This window comes from Taudactylus pleione, unplaced genomic scaffold (genome assembly GCF_031769625.1).
Source record: "Taudactylus pleione unplaced genomic scaffold, aTauple2 ptg000305l, whole genome shotgun sequence".
Lineage (NCBI taxonomy): Eukaryota > Metazoa > Chordata > Amphibia > Anura > Myobatrachidae > Taudactylus > Taudactylus pleione.
This window is the reverse complement of record NW_028284706.1, coordinates 7350367-7368768: the sequence shown is the minus strand read 5'-3', so window position 1 is coordinate 7368768 and position 18402 is coordinate 7350367. Positions and strand designations below refer to the sequence as shown.

General features: G+C 42.0%; 1 protein-coding gene across 1 annotated transcript in view; it reads left to right on the top strand.

The window, feature by feature from the left end:
- LOC148511546 (uncharacterized) overlaps window positions 1-18402 on the top strand; it is a 117465-nt gene that overhangs the window by 40795 nt on the left and 58268 nt on the right. Inside the window, exon 4 of the mRNA XM_088442084.1 lies at window positions 3360-4055. Coding sequence (XP_088298210.1) covers window positions 3360-4055 — 696 coding nt within the window. The remainder of the gene's footprint in view (window positions 1-3359; window positions 4056-18402) is intronic.

The following is an 18402-nucleotide window of genomic DNA, read 5'->3' as shown; positions in this document are numbered from 1 at the left end:
CACGGAAGGGTGGTTTTGGCAAAACCAATCCAGATCCAAAACACGAAGAAAGATCCAGATCCAAAACCAAAACACAAAACATGAAAAGTGGCCGGTGCACACCCCTAATATATATATATATAAAATCAATTATTAATAACACTACTCCAAACAAGATAAAACAACAATATCACTGCAATATAAATATAATATGAATTCATTGTATAATCATCCACATAAAAAGTATGTAACATAGCAAAGGTTACAATGTAATAAATCCTTCTGCGCTGTGATTATAGGAAATAGCAGTCAGCAATGATACTGTATATAGAAAGATTCTCCTAACTGCAGATAAAGTTAAAATATTGATAGTCAGAGAGCTAAATGAGAGCTAAAACAAACCTATATGTCTAGCAAGATAAAACTGCTGTGCTAGCAATATATTAGCACACACTGTGGTTGCTGAATTAGCACCTCATCCTTAGTGGTTTTACTCACTATACAGGATCCTCCAGTTACAGCTTTCTTTGATGTAGCAGAGAGTTCAGGTCCTCAGTAACTGTATACGGGGAATGTCCGCAGAGCTGTTCTGACAGTGAAGATCGGCTGAGCCGCTGCAGGCTTATAAACCTGCTTCTTGAAAAAGCTGTCACTCACCATGAAATGCATTGAAGTTACAGGTGTTTGCTGCTGATTTATGTTTAGGACTTCACTTCTGATATTGCATTTCGAATAGCACCACTATCTCTGCACGCAGGATTAACGCGTCCATTGGGATCTCCATTGCCGGTGATTGACTGGTTTGCTACAACCATTAAAGGGAGTTACTAATCCATGCAACAGCAGCGGCTCAGTCCATCTTTGCCGGCAGAAGACCTCTGTGGGTTTTCACTGTATACAGTTAGTGAGGACCTGAACCAGGGGTGTATTAAGAGAGGAGGGGGCCCATGTGCATTTTCCGGACTGACCACAGCAGTAGACTTGTCTGTGCTCAGAGTCTACTGCGCATGCGCAAAACGCCAGGTAAAATGGCCGTGGCAGCAGTTTTCCAGGCATTTTGTGTAGGGCTGCTACAGCCAATGCAGACGTCAGAGAGGTAAGTATAAGAAAATATGGGTGCATGGTGTGTGGTGTGGGCCACTCTGGAACCAGGGACCTGTGTTCATCGCACACCCTGCTCCCATTATCAATATGCCCCTGACCTGAATACTCTGCTAGAGCCGGAGGATCCTGTATAGTGAGTAAAACCACTAAGGATGAGGTGCTAATACATCAACCACAGTGTGTGCTCATATACAGCTAGCACAGCAGTTTTATCTTGCTGGACATGTTTCTTTTGGGATACGTTCAGTATCCCACCACAGAGGATGCCGGCGCTCAGAATACCGGTGCCTAAGGTAAGTAGCGGGGTTAGGGGGAGGATTAGGGGTATGTGCTAGACACTAGGGGGAGGGTTAGGATTAGACACTAGGGGGGGAGAATAGATGCATAGTACACCCGTGCTCCAATAAACTAGAGGTACAGCTAAAAAAATGTGACCTACACACATCATTAAACCATTCATAGACAAATAAATACACAACTGAGTGCTCCTCCTCTGAGGTAAAAAAATAGTCACTTTTCAAAAACAGTCCAGGAATCTTGGCAATACTTGTAATTTTCTTTTTGGTGAGACAATTTCTTAGTAAATATCCTTCAGAAGGCAAATGATATAACTTTTTCAACACGCTAGCAAATACCCCTTCAGTGTCACTGTCAATTTTATTTTCACATTGGCAAATAAATAATACACATTATAAAAATAGATAAACTAAGATGGCAGCATACCAAAATTAACCTTTTTAGAAAGGCACAGTGATGAGCGTTAGGGGTGATAATGCTACCCCAATGAAATTCACCTTCCCTGTTAGATGACAGGTGCCTTCCAAGGTTCCTGGTAGTTGCAGCTCCCACAGATAACCAATACATTTCAGCTAAGCAACCTTTATCAAGGTATACCTGTGCTCCTGCTAGTAACACCCCATCCTGTATTACGGGTGTGGTCCGGGATAAACATATGTATAGCTGTTTCTGTCTCTAAATTCACTATAGGTGGGTTACCCTTTGGTAATATAGTTGATCGCTAGTCAGTAACCTGTTAAAGGGACTTACCTTAAAAACTCCTGATTCCATCTCTTGGAACGCACGCCACTTCTGCCGGAAGTCCGGCCTGATTCGTAGGCATGCATTCCATATCTTGGACAGCACTTCACTGCCACCGGAGGGCCAGCCTGATTAGCGGTCGTGCGTTCCACCTCTTGGAACACGCGCCGCTTCTGTTGGGGACCAGCTCATTCCCTTTCTTTTAGCTCTCTGACCCTGCTACTAGAGTATCAATAGTCTAACTTTATCTGCAGTTAGGAGAATCTTTCCATACAGTGCATCAGGAAAGTATTCACAGCGCTTCACTTTTTCCACATTTTGTTATGTTACAGCCTTATTCCAAAATGGAATAAATTCACTTTTGTCCTCAAAATTCTACACACAATACCCCATAATGACAATGTGCAAACCGTTTTTTGAAGATTTTTGCAAATTTAATAAAAAAAAACAACTAAGAAATCACATGTACATAAGTATTCACAGCCTTTGCCATGAAGCTCAAAATTGAGCTCAGGTGCATCCTGTTTCCACTGATCATCCTTGAGATGTTCCTACAGCTTAATTGGAGTCCACCTGTGTTAAATTCAGTTGATTGGACATGATTTTGAAAGGCATACACCTGTCTATATAAGGTCCCACACTTGACAGTGCATGTCAGAGCACAAACCAAGCATGAAGTCCAAGAAATTGTCTCTAGACCTCCCAGACAGGATTGTCTTGACGCAAAGTGAAGCGCTGTAAATACTTTCTGGGTGCACTGTAATTTATTACATTGTAACCTTTGCTTAGTTACATGCTTTTTATGTGGATGATAATACATTGAATTCGTATTATATTTATATTGATATTGTTGTTTTATCTTGTTTGGAGTAGTGTTATTAATTATTGATTTATATTTATTTTATATGGCATACTCCCGGGAGAATTTACCTTTGTTTAATTCATATTTGAATGAATAAACACTTTGTTTTTAAATAGATTGTATTTATTTTTCTAAGCACCACAACAAAAATTTTGTTTTATTTCTGTTTTGTGAGGTTTGCCATACCTCTTTTGTTGTTTTTGGCTGCTGGCACATTGCATACTATTGTTATATATTAACAGGTGTTTCTGACAAGCTCTGGGTGTTTCTGATTTTGGCAATTTCATTGTGCAACTATACAAAATATAGAGTCTAAATTGTATTTTCAGTTCTATACATGAGTTTCTCTCACAGCCTATGATTTTTGTTTTCACAGATGCAAAAACATGCAGTGACTGCAACTCAACTAATGCTGATTGCTACCCGAAACAAGGCTATGTACTATGCTCCTGCAAGGCTGACTTTGTCGGCAATGGTTTAAACTGCACAAAAAAAGTATATTGTGATAGTTTTCCATGCTGCCCACCAGGGTATAAATGGGATAGTACTACTAAACAATGTTTAGATATAAATGAATGCCAAGGTTCAAATGTGTGTCTCAGTTCTTGTACGAATTTGAAAGGTATATACAGATGTGCAGACCCTGCTAACCCGCCATGTCCTGCACCTGAAAGTGCCTGTTCCTCCGTTACTGACTGCATAAAAACTCTGAGTAGTTCTCAATGTATTGATCCTTGTGTCAGTTACCAAGAACTGGATGGATCAAACCGACTTTACACAATTGACTCTACTGGAAGATTCTCCAATGACAAATATTACTTTGGTTGGTACCGCTACAAAAATGGACTAAGACTGAGGGAGGGCTGTGTTGCAAGTTTAAAATGTGGTTCCCTTGAGCCCTACAGTATAACAAGCCACCCAACTATCAGCGAAGGTGTGAAATCAGTTGCTCTTTATACTAATTCATTATCAGGCTGCGTACCTGGACCAAGTATTTCTGTGAAGGCCTGTCCCGGAGAATATTATGTGTACAAGTTTGCAGGGCTTCTGAAAGCTGAGAACTACTGTACAGGTGAGTTGAATATCTTGGTTTAACTTAGTTATGCAAACAATGTTTTTTACTATATTTTGTGCATGGGCCACAATTAAATGTACAGATATGTCCTCTTGCATTTTTGCTGCATACGCAGCAAATGTCGTCATGCATGGCTCAAGGTGTGCCGCCCACGAGCAAATAAGCACAATGCATTGGCACTCATGAATTCCATAGAGTTTGCATGGTGCAATCGCAATGCATGCCATAGCGCACCGTAGCATATGCTGCTGTGGGCAATCGCATGGTGCGATGTGTGCGCACGTTTATAGCACGATTGGCAAGGATGTAAGAGGACACATCTGTATGTGTTTAATTACTCCCTATAGTAAATTATTGAGGAGTTCCGTAAGGATATATAACACAGGACTGTAAACAAAATGCATTTATAGAGGACACACAAATCAAAAATGACTTAATATTTGTAATAATTGCAGTAGGATGTACATTATTTCTTATAATACAGGATCGGAATTCATCTATGATAGCAGACATTGGGCCTAATTAGGAGTTGGAAGAAAAAACAACAACTGGTTGTAATGTTTGAAACTGGAAAAATAAATGTGCACTATGAGGTGCAAACATATAATATACAACCTGATGTAGAGATTTGAGAGGTGTGAAACAGCTCAGTATATAGGCTTGCTTGCCTTTCCGGGGGGCTGGGAGTGGCACCCGATTTTCGAGACGCTCCCGGCCGAATCGGGAGGGTAGGTGAGTATGGTGTACTGTTCAGTATTTGCACCTCCTGCAGAATAAGATGAAATGGCCTGCAAATCTTTGCATCTTGGAAAAATGTGCATCTCACTGTAAATAATCCCTACTGTTTAAAGGATCTTATCATTATGTTTACATCATTTGCACAGTATTGGTGTTATATATACCCCTATACATTAGTCACGTGCAGTGAGGTCAATGGCTGGGAAGGCACACATGTATAAAAACAGTTTTTACATCAAAACTCTGGAGCATGACAGGGGGTATGATGCTGGAGGGAGAGTGACAGGGGAGGCTCTGCCTCCCCTGCCTACCCTGAACCGCAAGTCCCTGTTATACATTCCAACCTCTTGACATATAGGGGCATATCCAATTAGCCGCGGGACCTCTCCCGCGAGTAATTGAGGCTTGGAAGTCCCGCAGCGCGGGGTTAAGCTATTCAATAAAATAGCTTTTTCCCCACGCCGTTAAATCTGTTGTAGCGCACGGGAACACACTGTCTCCGCGAGCAATGCGCAAACAGTGTTAGTGCCAGTAGCGCGAGGCCGTTTAGGTCGGCATCACGCAGATTTTACCTCACACCTACATGAGGTGCGAGGTAAAGTCCGACAGCGGGGACTCGCGCGCGGGGTCTCGGGGATACCCGCGTGTGCATTCCCCGCTAATTGACTTCCAACAAGCGTGAAAATTATGCCCCATAGACTCCCTCTATGCTACCCTGTGTTTGCTATCTAGTATCCACAGGTATTCTGCACTTCAATGCAGATACCAGATACAGTGGTTCAAAAAAGTATTTGGACAGCCACTGATTGTGCAAGTTGTTGCACTTTAAAAGATGAAAGAGGTCTGTAATTTCCATCATAGGTAGACTTTAACTGTGAGAGACAGAATCAGAACACAAAATTCCAGAAATCACATTGTATGATTTTTAAACAATTTATTTGTATATTCTTGCGGAAAATAAATATTTGGACACCTACCAACCATCAGAATTCTGGCTTTCACAGACCTGTTACTTCTTCTTTAGGAAGCTCATCTATCCTCCACTCATTACCTGTATTAATGGCACCTGTTTGAACTGGATAACTGTAAAAAAGACACCTGTCCACAGCATTAAACAGTCAGACTGCAACCTCTCCACCATGGCCAAGAGCAGAGAACTGTCTAAGGATACCAGGGACAAAATTGTAGACCTGCACAAGGCTGGGATGAGATACTCGACAATAGGCAAGCAGCTTGGTGAGAAGATACCAACTGTTGGCGCAATTATAAAAAAAATGGAAGAAATACAAGATCACTGACAATCTCCCTCGACCAGGGGCTCCATGCAAGATCTCACCTCGTGGGGTATCAATGATCTTGAGAACGGTGAGGGATCAGCCCAGAATTACATGGGGGGGACCTGATCAATGACCTCAAGAGAGCTGGGACCACAGTCACAAAGGTTACCATTAGTAACACACTTCATGGATTCAAATCCTGCAGCGCCCGTAAGGTCCCCCTGCTTAAGCCAGCACATGTCCAGGCCCGTCTAAAGTTTGCCCGTGACCATCTGAATGATCCAGAGTAGGATTGGGAGAATGTCATGTGGTCAGATGAGACCAAAATAGAACTTTTTGGTATAAACTTCACACGCCATGTTTGGAGGGAGAAGAATGATAAGTGGCATCCCAAAAACACCATACCCACTGTGAAGCATGGGGGTGAAAACATCATGCTTTGGGGATGCTTTTCTGCAAAGGGGACAAGACGACTGATCCATATTACGGAGAGGATGAATGGGGCCATGTATTGTGACATTTTGGGGAAAAACCTCCTTCCCTCAGCATTGAAGATGCAACGTGGCTGGGTCTTCCAGCATGACAATGACCCCAAACACACTGCCCGGGCAACTAAGGAGTGGCTCCATAAGAAGCATTTCAAGGTCCTGGATTGGCCTAGCCAGTCTCCAGACCTCAACTCAATAGAAAATCTGTGGAGGGAGTTGAAAGTCCGTGTTGCCCGGCAACAGCCCCAAAACATGACACATCTAGAGAAGATCTGCATTGAAGAGTGGGCCAAAATACGTGCTGCAGTGTGTGCAAACCTGGTCAATAACTACAGGAAACATTTGACCTCTGTAATTGCCAACCGAGGTTACTTTACAAAGTATTGAGTTAAACTTTTTGATTGTCCAAATATTTTTTTTCAGAAAGAATATACAAATAAATAGTTTAAAAATCATACAATGTGATTTCCGGATTTTTTCATCCGATTCTGTCTCTCACAGTTGAAGAGTACCTATAAAGAAAATTACAGACCTCTCTCATCTTTTAAATTGGTGGCTATCCAAATACTTTTTTGCCCCACTGTGTGTGTGTGTGTGTGTATATTATATATATATATGACTCCAAAAATATGGCACTCACTAATACAGGAAAAAGGCATCTCTGTGGTCAATGTTTCAATGTTATTCACATTTTCATCAGGACAAAGGTATATGTGACAGTATTTAAGTGCTCCCCCTCACAATCCAAGTGCACCTCCTCGTGCTGGTCTGCCGGTGGGCGCGTTGTCGATGACGTCGTCCTTATGCACCCATCACTATTGGTCACAGAAAATGTGACTGAAATGTTACAATAAAGGTAGATAAAAACTAAAGCTCAGCATAGTAGGGATGGCCATCGGTGATGAAACCATCAATGGATACCAGTGATGGTAAAATAGCAAGTAACCAATGATTACAGACTATTCACTGGATGACCTTCGATGGTTTCACTAACCAATGGTCATCCCTGTCATTTGACTGACTGGCCCATAGGCCAATCAGAACAGGGAGGCACGCTTTGTGGGTGTTTAGGGGGGCGGAGCTATGCTCGGTGTCTCGTCACTTGGTAAAAGAAAAACATTTGGTTATGCTTTTACATTGATGGAGGGAAACCATCTGTTTCTCCCCCATCGATTTAAAAAACATTTGACATCGGCCATAAACCATTGATGATTTTGAATCATCGATGGTTGATTGCCATCCATATAGCATAGGCAACAAATACAATGCTACAACAAAATAATGGTGATGCGCTAATAAACATAAATAATATACTATGTATTTCCTGAAATGGCAGAAAAAAGACCCCACCTATGTAATATTAATAATTTTTATAGAAATAGACTGTCAGTACATATATTCAGATTTACACTTAAAATAATCACATTATCCAATATAAAAAAACTCAAGTGCACTCCTAAGAATTGAAATATATAAAATATATTGGCTCTAATGAAAGTAAATCATTGGATGTTTGACGCCTGGAGCCAGGGCCAGATTAAGGCTTGCAGGGGCCCCGGGGAAACTAAATTGTGGTGCCCATACCAATAAAATTTCCAAGGCCCCCCCACAGCCACTAATATGCCCTTTACCTAGGGATAGAGAAGGAAAGTGGGAGAGGAATAGAGGGAGAGAAGGGGAGAAAGAGGGAAGAGAGATATGTAGGGAGTAGGTGGGTGAGAGGAAGACAGAGAGAGAGGTGAAGAGATTGAAAGAGAGGGGGAGGGAGAGAGAAGGAGGAAATCAGAGAGGGAGGGAGACAAAGAGAGGAGGTGAGAGACATAGGGAGAGAAACAGAGGGAAAGAAGGAGGGAGACAGAGAATGAGACCGTGAGAAAACATACTACCTGTATCAGCTTCATTATGTTCCTGACAGGGGTGCCTCTACACTACAGTGGGTGGCCGGGCAATGATTGATGACATGTAAACCCCACCCCCCATGCTGATAATGCCACGATTCGCAGGTGTATGGGAAGAAGGTGGGCCCTAATGCCGTGACATGGCCACCCCTTGGTTTGTCACGGCATTAGGGCGGGGCTTAAAGATCGTCAATTATTGCCTGGCCACCCATTGTAGTGAGGGCTGGCCCGAGCCTAAATTTTTTGGTAAGCGGATATAGATTTTGGCGCCCCCTGGTGAAATAAACCCTCATATTTCGGTGTGTGAAATATCCGGAGTACATGTAATAATGTAACAATGACAAAATGGAATCTGTAGATCAAAATACCAGCTTTATATACACATGGTTATAATTTAATACTATACACATTTGCGTCACTAAGATTGGTGTAACCGAATGCAGTAACTAATGGTGTCACCCCACATGGACCTTCTCCTGCATCAGACAATACAGAATCCTTACAAATAATATGCAATGGACCCAAAAGAGGGAAAAAAAACATAGACATTAACCTCCACTGTGTGGGGCCCTACGTGATAAATAAAAAACACATACATAGGCCACAACATGAAAAAAAACATAGACTTTGCATGAAAAAAAAACACATACATAGGCATGAAAATAATAAAGCACATAGGCTCCGCATTAAAAAAATCAAAACACATTCTGCCCCCATGTAAAAATAAAATAGTTATCGCTTTTGCAGAAAAAAAACGCACACAGATCCCCATAGGAGAAAAAAACACACACATTAGCATCCACATAAAAGTAATAAAACATATAGGATTTGCATGAAAAAAAAAAACACACCCGTAGGTCCCTACATGAAATTGATTAAACACATACACATAGACCACCACATAAAAATGTATGAAGTGTTATAGGGCCCCTATACAGCAGGACCATCCTGGATGTTAAGCTACAAATACACCCTAAGATACATATTCAGGGAGAAGGAGACAGCCAGTGGGTGACAGGAAAAGGGAGACAGCCTGTGGGTGACAGAGAGAGGCTGACAGGAAGAAGGTGACAGTGAGAGGGTGACAGTGAGAGGATGATGACAGCATGAGGGTGACTGAGAGAATGACGACAGGGTGACCGTGACAGCACCAGGTGACAGAGGATGACAGGAAGAGGATGACAGGGAGAGGGTGATGACAGGGAAAGAGTGACGACAGGGAAAGAGTGACAGCACTGGGTGACAGGGAGAGGGTGACCACAGTGGGTGACGCCAGGAGACAGTGAAGTGTTCCGGCTGTGGCTGACTGCCTGGCATATGAGTCAGTGTGACACATTGTAACTCCAGCGGCTGTTAGGGACAGCGGTGGGACAGATGACGCCCTTACAACTTGGCGCCATACGCGGCTGCGTACCTGGCGTAATAGGCTGGCCGGCCCTTATTGTAGTGTAGAGGCAGAGATAAGTTGTCTCCGTCTTGAAAGACTTCAAAAGTCCACCTGGTGAGTGACAGACTGTGATGCTGCCAGGAGCCAGAACAGGGATGGTCCAGAGTGGCCCAGTTCAGGACAATGTTTGCAGAGTGTGGGAGCCCCCAATGTGTGGCAGCAAAACTACTGTGGTATACAATCACATTACCTGCCAGTGATTGTATACCACAGTAGTTTTGCTGCCACGCTACTGGAACTGGGATCTTGTGCTGTGGAAGACTAATGGACAGAGGGCCTGATTCAGCAAGGATCACAATTCTGCTTATATGCACACAATACCAGCGGTGATATGCAATGCGATCTCAGCCTAACATGAGGATGCCCATTTTCCCTTACTCATATCCCTATACTCTGGCCACATAGCAAAACAATCGGTAACATTGAGTAACATCGGACCCATACACACAGTTAAGGCAGGTCAGAGCTCACTCAGGAATTGCTAACTTCAGGCTGCATATGTTATTGCAGTGGCTAAATTATCCACCCACAAACGGCACTCCCTGTCACTCACTCTGCAATGGGTCTGCATACACACTGCAATCTTATTCCCGATCTCACCGGCTAGTTCGCGCACGCAAACTGCAATGCATACTCATGCACAGATTGCAAAAATCTTTTGAATGCATGCGTCTTAGCACTTGCGATCCTTGCTGAATCAGGCCCTGAGTCTCAAGCCGGGAGCTGGAAGCTCTATCAGCACAATTATACAAGTGACTGTGATTCAAAACAGCTCTTTATTTGGGTTTGTGCATTGGAAACTCCCTTGGCTATTAGCTGCACAGGTGAAACACCAACTGGACCCCCTACTGCTTTGCCAAGAGTGCCAACCATTAGTGTGCTTAATAGGAGGTGTGTCCTTCCAAACTCAGCAGATTGTTCATGGGACTCTGCGACTAGTTATCGATGTGGTGAGAGACTGGTGTAACAGTGTGCACATATATATCATACAGGAAGAGCTTCACATATTCATTATCCGATTTTCCATAAGTCATTAATTTGACAAGAGGTTGTTCCAGGCATCAAAAATCCAATGATATACTTTCATTAGAGGCAGTATATTTTATACATTTCAATTCTTAGGAGTGCACTTCAGTTTTTTTATATTGGGTAATGTGATTATTTATAAGTGTAAATCTAAATATTTGTACTGACATATTCTATTTCTATAAATAATATTAATATTACATAGGTGGTGTCTTGAGAATCTTTTCTTCCATTTCGGGAAATACATAGTATATTATTTATTTGTTTATTAGCACATCTCCATTGTTTTGTTGTGGTATTACTATATTAGTAGTGGGCAGACATAAGCCCATTGGGTGAATTTGCTGTTATTTATTATAACAGTTGATTCATTGATTAAGCGGCCAGTCTTTTTTGTGTCTTTTTTGTTTAAACATATACAATGCACCTGTATAAATATCTAAGGCTCTATTAGAAAAGGCACAGAGTTATGCTGTGTCTATAAATACATGATAAATTATATAATGCTCATATCAAAAGTTAAATGTTTCATAATACATGAAATATCGCCATCTAATGGTGAAAATAAAAAATGACATGCTAATATCAAATGACTAAAGTACAACTAATGCTGGCCATACACACTACAATTATCGGGACAATACGCCCGATATCGGCGGATCGCCACGATAATTGTAACGTGTGGGGGGGCGACCGAGGGTTTAATATTGCTCGGTCGGGCATGCTGGATTGTCCAGCATGCCCGTCCGATGCGATATTTACCCGGTAACTGTCGGCCGCATCGGGCAGTGTATGCCCAGCGCAGCCGACAGACAGACATTTCCTGTGTTAGTTCCTACGGAAGGAACAGGGAAATGTCTCCTCCCCCGGGGGCGGAGCGCAGATGTCGGGCTATACACTGTGAGATTTCTCTCACAGTGTATGCCGCTGACATCTGCGGCTGGCAGCCGGCCAGATAAAATGTCTGTCGGTCTGACAGACATTTTATCTGGCAGTGTATGCCTAGCATAAGTATTTATTTTTATTTATTTATTAACAGTTATAGCATAGCATATTCCATTGCGCTTTACAATTGTAAACATTAATAGAACAATACTGGGTAATAACAGACAGATATATAGGTAGGAAGGCCCTGCTCGCAAGCTTACAATCTAAAGGGAAATAGGCATTGATACACAAGGATAGGTGCTATATATTGCATTTTGGTCCAGCCAGAATGCACAGTTTCTTGGTGGGCTGAATGATCCATTCACATCGGAATGTTGGCCAAATGTCACGAAGATGTGAGAGAAAGACGTGTTGTGTAAGGTTGTGTGTGGACTGTGATGGGGATGTAATTATATATGGAAGCTATGAAGGTTATGTGGGCGGTTCTGGTATCTGATAAGCTTGCCTGAAGAGGTGAGTTTTCATGGATTGCTTGAAGGATTGGAGACTAGAGGAAAGTCGTAATGGGCGTGGTAAGGCATTCCATAGAGTGGGTGCAGCGCGAAGAAAGTCCTGTAACCTTAAGTGGGAGGAAGTAATGCGTGAGGATGAGAGACGCAGATCTTGTGCTGAGCGGAGAGAGGTCAGGTAGGGAGATATTTTGAGATGAGTGAAGAGATGTATGTTGGTGTGGTTTGGTTAATAGCCTTATGTTTAAGTAAGAGTATTTTGTAATGAATACGGTAGAAAACCGGCAACCAATGGATGGACTAACAGAGCGGGGCAGCAGACGATGAACATTTGGAAAGGAAGATAAGCCTTGCAGCTGCATTCATAATTGATTGTAATGGCGATAGCCTGTTTTTGGGAAGCCCAGTAAGGAGGCTATTGCAATAGTCAATGCGGGAAATAATAAGTACATGGCTTAGACTTTTTGCAGTGTCTTCTGTGAGATATGGTTTTATTTTGGATATTTTTTTAGATGTATGTAACATGATTTTGAGACAGATTGAATGTGGGGAGCAAAGGACACTTCAGAGTCAAGGATAACACCGAGGCAGCGAGCTTGTGGGGCAGGGTGGATTGTCGAGTTATCAACAGTGATAGAGAGATCAGGTTGGTAACTGTTATTTGCTGGTGTAAATATAGTTAATGCTGTTTTAGAAATATTAAGTTTCAAGTGGCAAGATGACATCAAAGATGAAATTGCAGAAAGACATTCAGTGACATGGACCAGTACACATGGTGATAAATCTGGGGAAGATAGGTAGATTTGAGTATCATCCACATACAGATGGTACTGAAATCCAAAAGAGCTGATTAGTTTGCCAAGAGAGGAGGTATAGATTGAGAATAACAGAGGACCTAAGACAGAGCCTTGCAATACTCCAACTGATAGAGGTAGCGAAGAGGAGGCAGTGCCATAAAAATGAACAGTAAAAGAGCGATCAGATAGGTAGGAAGAGAACCAAGAAAGAGCTGTGTCCTTAAGACCTAGGGCTTGTAGTGTTTGTATGAGAAGAGAGTGGTTGACAGTGTCAAAAGCAGCAGAGATTACAGATTTTAGTTAGGCTTGGGATAAGCACAGGAGACAAAGCTTTACTGATTTGTGAGGGTATAGGATCTAGAGGAGAGGTAATAGAGTAGGAGGATGAGAAGAGTGTAGATACTTCATCTTCGTTTGTGAGATCAAATGAAGAGAATGTGCCAGAGGATTCAGGTAGGGAATTGAGCAGGTCACTAGCTGAGGAAGAGCATACCATCATTTCATTTTGGATCTCATCAATCTTGTCCCTAAAATAGGAAGCAAAATCTTGCGCACAGATAGTAGCAGGTAGTTTGGGTGAGGGATGGGTAAGAAACAGTTTAAATGTATTAAAAAGTTGCTTGGGGTTAGAGGTTTGAGCAGAGATTAGAAATATGTTTGTTTGGCAGTGTCCAGAGCAGTATGATAAGAGTTGTAGATAGTCTTATATGCGAGGAAGTCAGTTGGAGTATGAGACTTTTGTTACTGACTTTCAACCTTACGTGAGAGTTTTTGTAGATGCCTTATTAAGTTAGAATGCCTCGGTTGACGTCTAACTTTACGTGGTGTGTGATTGGTAGCTAGAGCTACTTCATCGAGAACTTTTTCTAGAATCTGGTTTAGTTGTGTGATGCAGCAATCTCAGGAGAAGTGAATGTCGAAATTGTTGAGAGTTGTTGTTGTAGAGAGGTAGATAGTTGTTGAAAGTTAATAGCATTAATATTTCTGCGGGTTTTAGGTTTAGGTAATTTCAATGACGTTGATGTAGTGGAGGAGAGTATGCAGGTGATAAGGTTGTGATCTGAGAGAGGGAAAGGAGCATTAGTGAAATCAGAAACTGATCATAGTCGGGTGAATGCAAGATCAAGGCAGTGGCCCTCCTGATGAGTAGTGGAGTCAGTCCACTGAGAGAGGCCAAGAGAAGAGGTTAGAGAGTGTGGGCTATCAATGGGGATATTGGAATCACCCAAAAAGATGGTGGAGATGTCTGAGGATAGGAAGTGGGGGAGCCAGGCAGAAAAATGTTCCAGAAATTGTTGAGGTGGCCCAGGTGGGCGATATAGAACAGCAACTCGCAGAGAGAAAGGGGTGAAAGTCCTGATACAATGTACTTCAAAAGATGTAAATGTGAGTGAAGATACCTGTGGGAGAACTGTGAATGTGAAAGATTGGGAGAGTAATATTCCTACCCCACCTCCTTTAAAATTACCAGGCCTGGAGGTGTGTGAGAAGTCTAGGTTACCATATGAAAGTGCAGCAGGAGAGACAGTGTAAGTACCGATGGTCTGAATATGGAATGGGAAAAAGGAGACTGTACAAGAAACTATGTAACCCTAAGGATTTATTGAAGCCTTTTGGTGTAAGGGAGTCAAGGCGGAAAATCCAGCTTGCCTCCCTTTGGAGCAAAGTTTGCTGCGATCCCATCCTCTGGTTATGTGGACCACAAGTTTGTGTTTCATGGAGGTTTATTGAGTGTCCCGAAGTGGCAAAATCCCTGGCAATGGGCTGCTCTCTGTCCCCTGAGAGGATGGCTGCTCTGATCGCAGATCTATGCAAAGCCATCCTTTCTATCAATTGTCTTTTGGTTTTTCCTGCATAGATTTTCCTGCACGGACAAAATAGGCCATAAATGACAAAGCGACTGGTACAGGACAATCTATGTTGAATTTTAAAGGTACGTCCAGATAATGGATGCTTAATGGTGTCCCCTACAAGCATATAGCTAGAGGTCACACAACCTGTGCACTTATAGCACCCAATTCAGGTCTGGTAAAAAAAATGGTAACAGGACTGTTACTAAATTTACTGATGTCTGTGCGTACCACATGATCCCTAGAAATTCATTTCAGTGGGGGACGTATAGTGTCAGGGAGTAGTAACGTCTCAAGGATATTTCAGCTGGGGAGCAATGTTGTCCCTGTGTTGTAGTGGATAAGAGGTATTACATACTTAGGATTAGTATTTTTGTAGCAAAGAAATTGGTATGGTATTGCAGATTAAGCATAATGACGAGATGTGCAGGTCACTTGCATTGGACCTGTCTTTTGGATTTTTACACAGACTGCATACTTTTTCCTCCATGTGCTACTTCTTCCTCAAATGTGCATCTTAGTTCACTTATTGAAGCTCATTCAGAGCCACTCACAAGCGGCCCAATGTTTGCGCACTGCGCATGCACCATGTCCGGCGTGCGCGAGCCCCGCTGAGCGACTGAAGTTCAGTCACTACGGGGCTTGCAACAAGACTGGGTGGCTGTCAATGGTGAGTGACAGTTCACCCCGTTTTGTGGGCGGGTAGGGGCGGTGGCTGGACAAACGCAGGAGTTCCCTTAGGAATGCTTGGCGTTTGTTGGGCAGGCAAACTGACATCACTACTGATGTCAGTAGTGGACTTCCTGCTTTTTTAGAGCAGGGAGTCCACTCGGCCTTGTGGAAGCCTAGGCCCTACTGCAGGGTCTTGTCACAAGGCCGATGGTCGCGATTATTGCAATGGTCTCCTGGCTGCTCGCACAAGCTCCTGACCAGCCACAGCTTTGAGAGCACCTAGAGAAAAAAAAAAATGCCACAGACCCAGCGAGTGGTCAGCGTCTGCGAGTGGGTCTGAATCAGGGCCATAGTGTATTATGAGGTTAGGATTCATGTTTTGGCACGGCTGAGTCGCAAAGTTCTTGGTGCAATAAACGGGTTTATTTGGAGTGATTTGACGATAGGTGTATGTGGTCACATCTGTATCTTCAGTTTTGTGTATTGTGTGGTGCATCGGTCGCACCATCAAAACTTGCACCTGCCCTATGGTACATGCTGTTTCTGTCTGAGTATGGCTCCCTATGTGAGCGGTTCAGTACCTTTGTAAGCAACCACTTTCCACAACTTGCCAGTGACATACCTCCGACACTCCATATGATGTAACATCTCCATGCATCCTTTTAGCCACACCAGTTACCTCTAAGTCACCATCCAGGAAAGACCCTCATAATTCTGCTACCGTGCATCCAAATCTATACTGCAATTCTGTATGTACAAAATCTGGATGCATGTACAGGCGAAAAACATTGCTCACTGCATCAGAATATCACTGCTACCTCCGACTCCGTATCAGCCATTACAGTATAAGTTTTACGATTTGTCGACAATATAATTATGTGTTGTGTGTACTGATGTTAATCTGTGATTATTCTGTTTGGAATAATCATCTTCAATATAATTTTTGAGCATCAAAATTTGATTAAAATGCAATATATGCACTGACTATGATTTATATATGTGCGTACACAGACTGAAAACATCGGCCTATATGTCTAGCGTCCCAGTGAACGATAGGTAAAACATACTAGTTTGTTTATAGTATATATATTATATTTATATTCAGGTATACAATGCTTAGCTTATATAAAATGGACAATATTATCAATGTTCCATTTACACAGCAATGTAATATTTATAAATTCATATAGATATAGACTGCTGGAAGAGTTATGATGCAACTCAAACAAATACAATACTATTATAAATTAACAATAGTATTCAAAGCACAGTGTGGTCCGATACAGTATACACAATATATACAGAGATAAGGGGGTAGCGTTACTAAAGCTTCTAATACAGACAAGTGGTGGTATTGCCCATAGCAAACTATCAGATTATGTCTATCATTTTCCTCAAATGCAGTAGAGAAATGAGAGCTAGGTGTATATTTACTAAAGTGCGGGTTTTTTGAAGTGGAGATGTTGCCTCTAGCAACCAATTAGATTCTACTTAACATTTATTTTGCACCTTCAAGAAAATAATAGCTAGAATCTGATTGGTTGCTATAGGCAACAGATCTCCATCTCCAGATTTCAACATCTGCAGCTGGGCAGGCCGATAGGCGGGGATTCAGTCTCTCTTCCCAGCCGGTCTTCAAGCTGTGCATGCACAGCTTGAAGACAGGCAGTGAAAAGTTTCTCACCTATGAAAAACTGCTTTGCTGAAATGGCAGTTTTTCGGAAGTGATAGTTTAGGGCAGTGAGTTCAAACCATAATTATCACAAGTGATAATTATGTTTTGATGAATATACCTCTGTGTTTGATAACAGTTATGTGATATGCCCTTGACATTACCATAACACATTAATAAGACAGTACATCTGAATAGCCACCTCCTAGTCACCATCCATGAAGGGCAAATACAATTCCAATAGATTTCTGAGACCTTGCATCTCAATCACTATTGTGACTCTGCATGCACATACAGTTAGTTGGAAGCATGTGCTGTGTGATTTTTTAGTTAGATGAAAAATAATGACCATTTTGTGAATATTGGCTTTGGATGCAACTCAGAATCAGGCCCTAAGTGTGTGTAAATTGTTAATCAATATTAACTTTCTGTGGAGAGTTCAGGAATTTACCTTATAGTAAGGTGAGTAAATTTTCTAATCCAGAAATGTTTGTACAAGTAATTTCATTAGAATGTGCTGTGTAAAGCAGGATACACACTTTAATGACATACTAAAAATGACTGAGCTAAGCTATGCACACTTATCAGTCGGCTGCTCGATATGTTGGGCCAGACATCACAACTGGATGAGCATTTAAATTTACCCATCCAGTTGTGATGTCAGAGTCGACGATCCGCACAGCCAGTGTACCGATGATCGCCAGAACACATGCACACACATGCACCAATATATCTGCATGATATATCAGCATTGGCTGTGCGGCAGAGCTGACCTGATATGAATGACGTTGTTAACAGACATATTGGGTCTACACACCTGCCAATCAGCTACCAATATATTGTTTGTCGTTTAATCCAACGATATATATCTAGTAGTGTGTACCCAGCATCAGACATTACCAGAAGTCTGTTGATAAAAAATTGCAACAGTTGCTACATTATTCTCTGTATTTGTATCCTTTTGTACCTATTTGTATGTAATTCAAATAACCAAATGTTAGCAGTTATTTTCTGTAATAGTGTACTGTATGTTTATATTGCTGGTTTAGATAACACTATTGCAGTGATTTATATTCAGACTA